The following is a 6,056-nucleotide window of genomic DNA, read 5'->3' as shown; positions in this document are numbered from 1 at the left end:
CGATGAGCCGATGATGTGAGCAAGATTGGGGAAAATCGTCAGTATACACAATTTTGACTATTCGTCAAGGATGGGTTTTTGCTAGTTATGCAAAATGGCAAGCTTCAATTAGCTCTATTTGCGAAGAATGGGAAATCTACTAGGCCATGTTTGATTCCAATTAAGTAGATTGATTCCTATTACTCTGCCTCATGAAACATTTAAAAACAAATTTATTTTGAAAATATGAAAATCGATAATCAAATTTATTTTGAAAATTAGATATCTTGATCCTTCGACCTGACCAGATATAGAGCATGCTATAAGCTCCTAAACACCACGCTGGCTTGTCTGAAATTGTTGTTAAATGCAAGAGAGGGACAAATAATTGGATTCTTCAATCCTTCTTTATAGACCAAGGAAATTACAATACTAGTAAATGAAGTTAAAGGGAAAAAAGAAAGAAAGAAAGTGAAGACAGAAACAAGACAAGTTGGGTTATGAATGAATTTAACTCTCTTAACTAAGCTACATCTAAAATGTAGCACACTAATAATCACAAAGGTTTTCTAGCAATCTTGTGTCTCTCTGCAAAAACACCATATTTTTATTTCCCCTAACTTTCACTCAGCTAGTAATTCCATCTCAGAAGTTGGGACCTGCAGCCAGTATCTGCTCAGTCAGATTGTTATCAGCTCCAATCTTGTAGTTTGCGAACACCTCAAAGTTCTTCCTAAACAGACCTCCCAGCTTCATGAGAGTTTCCTTGTACGCATTCTTGTCCGGCCACTGGAACATAGATAAAATATTTCAAGAACCTTGTTTGTTAAAATGTACTGATCGTTTTTTTTACACTGTCAGCGTATATAAATTGAGTCGTTTGAGTGAAACAGAGTTAGTTACATGGAGTAACTTACAGTGTTCACTGGATCCAGAATCTGTGAAGGAACTCCCTCAAGTTCACTTGGGATTTCAAGCCCAAACACCTCAGTTTTTGTGTAATTTGCTTTCAAAAGTTCTCCTGAGTGGATGGCATCAATGATCTTTCTTGTGTATGCTAACTTAATACGACTACCTGATCCATAGCTGATTATAATATAGAAAGTTCATTAGCTAAGTCTAATTACATAAGTAGAATTAATACATGTTTGTGGTTAGAGTGCTTATAAGTTATAATACCTTCCACCTGACCATCCAGTGTTCACAAGCCATCCGGTAGCTCCATGTTTCTGCATTTTCTCAGCTAGCATTGCTGCGTATTTTGTCGGATGAAGCATTATAAATGCTGCACCGAAACATGCTGAAAATGTCGCTGTAGGCTCCTTAATTCCATCCTCGGTTCCTGCCACCTGTTTGAATTATTAAAAATATTATCTTTACCTCTTGTATAAAGATTCTATACATTGACTGGAGGGAGCACACCAAACGCGTCACAGGCGAGGAGAATGACATTTTTAGGATGAGGACCAACACATGGTATTTTAGCATTGGGGATGTATTCAATTGGATATGCTGCCCTTGTGTTCTCTGCAACCAAAGCAATCCATTAATAAAGCCATAAATCAACATAAACTGATTCAAGACTTCTGATATGCCAGCACTAGAAACAATGACATTAGTTGAGATATAACTGTTGTTTGATTAAACAGATGCACAAGAGACTAACATATATTCAGTTATACCTCTCTATAACAGCATACCTATATAACACTTCACTATAAAAGCCAAGCTATTTTCAGAACCAGATTCATGTTATGTTATAATATATGTTCTCTATAATAGCAATTTGCTATAACAGCCAAAAATATCCGGAACAAATGAAGTTGTTATAGAGAGCTTTGACTGTATTATTTTTTCGGACGATACAATATTAATGTACCTGTTACAGATTTGTCCGCGTAGTCCACTTCCCGAGTATGTTCTTCAAAAACCACATTTTCCAACACTGCACAGAACAAGAAAACATAACATCACTTGCTGACACTGGAAATTCTTTAAGTAAATAATGTTTACATGATCAGGTAATCAGTATATTACCGGTGCCAAACTTGATGGCATTCCAAATATCAGGCTCCTTCTCCCTTGACAAGTCAATGCATTTTGCATAACAACCACCCTCAATGTTTGAAACACCATGATCACTCCAACAGTGTTCATCATCTCCGATTAGGTATCTATTATGGTCTGTCGACAACGTAGTCTTCCCCGTTCCTAAAATAAACGTGTCCAAAAAAAGAAACAGTTGTTACAAAGTTAGAAAACCAGAAAAAATCTTGCTGCTCCTCAAAAGAGATGACCAATCCCTTCAATATCTTTTACACCATCAAGTTAAAATCACTTCTAAAAACAGGTAACTGTCTATAGTCATTCTAATTTGATAACCTACAATATGTAGGTAAATAACCTGTTATAACCGGTTAAAATACACTGATAACGTCAAAATTCCGTACATTGTCAGTGTATGCAAGTTAAATGCGTACCTGATAATCCAAAGAAGAGGGCTACATCTCCTTCTTTTCCCATATTGCAGCCAGAATGCAGAGAGAGAATCTGGCGCTTGGGCATTAAATAGTGCATTAGACTGAAGAGACCTTTCTTCATTTCCCCAGCATACTGTGTGCCAAGGATGACCATTTCTCTCCTAGCAAGATTAATGTCTATGCTAGTGGAGGAAGTCATATAGTGGGTGTAACGATTACACGGGAATTTCCCAGCATTGTATATTGTGAAATCCGGAGTACCAAAATTCTCTAGCTCTTCAGGAGTGGGTCGGATACACCTGTCACCCACGCAGTTATTTTTTACATATACTGTAAGTGTATATAAGTTAAATCCAATTTAAATATACATAACATCCAGTTGCTATAGCAAAGGACACTTGTTTGGGAGCCTATAAAACAAAGGAACGCGGAAATAGAAAGTTAAAGAATCATGATTAAGTGCTTACATGTTGTGCATGAATAAGGAGTGATAGGCTCTGGCAGATACAATTCTAACTTTGATACGATTGTTTGGATCCCAGTTGAGAAACTGATCGTTCACGAAAACCTGAAATATAGATAACATTTCTTTAACATATGACAGTCTAGTTAAGTTGCAAATATTAGCCCGCACTGTGCTAATATTTGCAACACACTATATACACGTATGTCTGTTATATACTATAATCTTGACATTAATATGGGTGGTATGATTTGGATAGCGACAGCTTAAGAGGTCTTTTACGCGTTAAAGATTGATTATAATAGTAGACTCAATTAGGAAAGTACAATCTAGTATGAATCATGTAAATACCTTCTCCAAAGAGCAAAGATAATCAACGGCTCTTTCTCTGTTGATTAAGAAAGTCTGTTCGTCCATTTCAATGTTAGGTGAGCCCCTTTTGAAAATCATAATATAAAGATGACGTTAGAAAATGCCCAATACCAATTAAACATATATTTTATGAAACTAAACCATCCTTGCCATCAGGCAGAAGCAATTGAACTTTACACTATGATGGTTAGGATCCCTCTGAATGAATGAATTAACTTTTTTGTAGGGAGTGCACCACTCCTTAGTGGGTCGAGCCAGCTTGAATCCAGATTAGTCGGGCTAGTGAGTTTTGAATGTGTAATGGTTATCCAAAAACAAAGAAACAGATGAACTTACTTTCCCCACCAAAGTTCATTTGCAGTGGTTTCATCCTTAACAACGCGCTTGTCTCTTGGGGATCGGCCAGTTTTGGCTCCAGAAAGTGTGGCCATAGCACCACTTGATGTGATGAATGAGCCCTTTTCATTCTGGATTGCTTGCTCATACAGCTCTACAAAAGGCAGATACAAATGTGATTTCTGTATTCAAACTTTAATCAAATGTCAAAATGACAAAACAGTGATCAATAGCTAAAACATGAAAAATAGAAGTTAAAATACTTAAATGCAAACTGGTAGAAAAGTACTAGTCAAAAGCAATAATAGTTGCTCTTGAGAAGCAAATGAAGATGAGTTAACTACCAAGTCCTAAAGAAAAAAGTTTGACTCTGCAATAGTAATATCATATCAAATGAAACAGAGATACAGTATACTAAAGTGAGGGATATTTAGCTTCTATCGTACGTTGAAAATGTATTTTTACCTACTACAACAAGTTACTTATTTTATTTTTCTCAAGTGTTAAATATAATTAAGTAAAAAATAAAAATCATTCATCTTTAACAAATTAAATTTTTACATAAAGTGGTCACACAATTCAATATGTTGTCGGAGGCCTCTGTCTTCAATTCTCACCACCAAGTTAGAACGGCATATGAGAAGGCATGCTGAAGATATAATAAAGTAAATAAAAGTATATTGTCATGACATCTTAAACTTGTATACGAATTGGTTACGCAATTTAACTATTACCAAATCAGGTTCTTTTTAACAATTACCTGTAACATTAACCTGATTGTATTAAAAAAAACCTACACCGCCGGTGTACAAAAGCTAAACTCGGATGGGTTTGAATCAAGAAGGTGAATAAGACAAGAGAATTGGTCGAATCATGTAGGAATAGAGAATTAATTACCAGCAGGGGAGAGATTATAGAGGATGTGAGTGAACTTGAGAGAACTGTCAGTAATGTTAGGTGCTGCAGTGTGTTTATGCTGAGAGGTTTGCACCAACTTGGGCGTCTCCGCCCTACTTGCAGGGTCTCCTTTCACAACCTTTGGTCCCGTCTCCCTTGTTAATGATGCCAATGATGCACTGTTTTTATGCCCATGCAACAAAAAAGCCACAACATTTAGCAATAAACAAGATTTGACTTTAAAGTTTCTCGCATTAGCAATATAAAGGCATTAATGCACGAACCGTAGAAGCATCCATTAATACTTACATTAGGGTAGGCTGTATACATCACACCCTTAGGGTGCGACGCTTTCCAGCAAGATCCTAAATAAATGCGAAATAATGCTTTGTGCACTTGGTTGCCCCGGTATAAAATGTATATACAATAGAATCCTAGGATTTTACCTGATGGATTGGAGTTGTTGTTTCTGTCGCTCGACTTCAGTAGTGGGGATGCCAAAGGCACTCTGAATATCTTTGATAGGGGTATTGGGTGCAGATTTCTTCTTCTGAAGAGAATGCAACTCGTCCTCTGTCTGAGCTTTCACTGGAACTGCGCTATCATCGTGGCATATGATCTTATCTTCTTTCCTCTTCTGTGTCTCGATCTTTGCCAGCCCATTGCCATTGGATGCCATTCTTAATTACTACTTACCTGCACATCAACCATAATTAAGAGAATATAATAGCGTCATTATTTTCATTAATATTAACTTATTTTTTCAAGTGTTTTGCTTTAGAAAAGTGGACATTATTTACGTTTTCAAGAGTATATATAATGCATGTTATTTGCATGCATATGGAAAGAATTCAATGGTTGTATATACTCTACAAAGATGGGAAGAAAACTAACCAGGAATCAGAGAAGAAGATGGGGAGATTGTGATGTCGATGTCTAAATGCAGTGAGAAGTTCCAATAAGGAAATGAAGAAATGAAAACGTGTGACATTTGGGCTGCTAATCTCTGTAATTTATAGTCCTAGCACATCTTAGGCCTAAACCTTGGTCTAAGTAGTCATAGTTAATTAGCGGCTAAAAAAAGGGAATACTTGTCAACATAAAATTTCTGAAACCAAAATAATAGTAAAACGAATGGTGAAGAATAAAGCACATCTATTTTAGATTATGGTAAAATTAGTGGATCTAGGGATAGGAGACGAAGCACTCGGTAACTGAATATATGTACTTTATCCACGCACCCATCGCTTTAAAATTTGATCACAAAGAAAACAACTTACTTCACTCAATTATTTATTTTAAGTCATTTAGAGGTGTTGAATATTTAGAATAGAAGCTAAGGTAGTATTGCAGGTGGGTATTTCAAAAGAGTTTAAGTTATATATGCACCGGCATTATGGATAAGGAATTTTCTTACCTATCCAAAAAATATCTATAGATAAGCCTTTTTAAAATATGGGATTTGATCTTAAAATAAGATATATTGGGTGTTAAAACAGACAAATGAGGCCCGACGGGCGTCTGTTTAA

The 6,056-nt window shown here is 36.1% G+C and overlaps 1 protein-coding gene across 1 annotated transcript; it reads right to left on the bottom strand.

Moving 5' to 3' along the window:
- Positions 1–355: 355 nt before the first annotated feature.
- On the bottom strand, positions 356–5,240 carry LOC107762977 (phosphoenolpyruvate carboxykinase (ATP) 1-like). The gene is made up of 12 exons (XM_075231046.1): positions 4,974–5,240; positions 4,528–4,706; positions 3,631–3,784; positions 3,274–3,358; positions 2,927–3,027; positions 2,460–2,758; positions 2,017–2,190; positions 1,859–1,924; positions 1,430–1,506; positions 1,159–1,328; positions 897–1,065; positions 356–768 (listed from the first exon to the last, which is right to left on the bottom strand). Exons 1-12 carry the CDS (start codon positions 5,204–5,206, stop codon positions 625–627), a joined length of 1,851 nt encoding a protein of 616 aa, XP_075087147.1. The 5' UTR covers positions 5,207–5,240; the 3' UTR covers positions 356–624.
- Between the last annotated feature and the right edge of the window lie 816 nt (positions 5,241–6,056).

This window comes from Nicotiana tabacum, chromosome 15, assembly GCF_000715075.1.
Source record: "Nicotiana tabacum cultivar K326 chromosome 15, ASM71507v2, whole genome shotgun sequence".
Lineage (NCBI taxonomy): Eukaryota > Viridiplantae > Streptophyta > Magnoliopsida > Solanales > Solanaceae > Nicotiana > Nicotiana tabacum.
The sequence above is the reverse complement of the archived record's forward strand: the minus strand, read 5'-3'. Positions and strand labels throughout refer to the sequence as shown.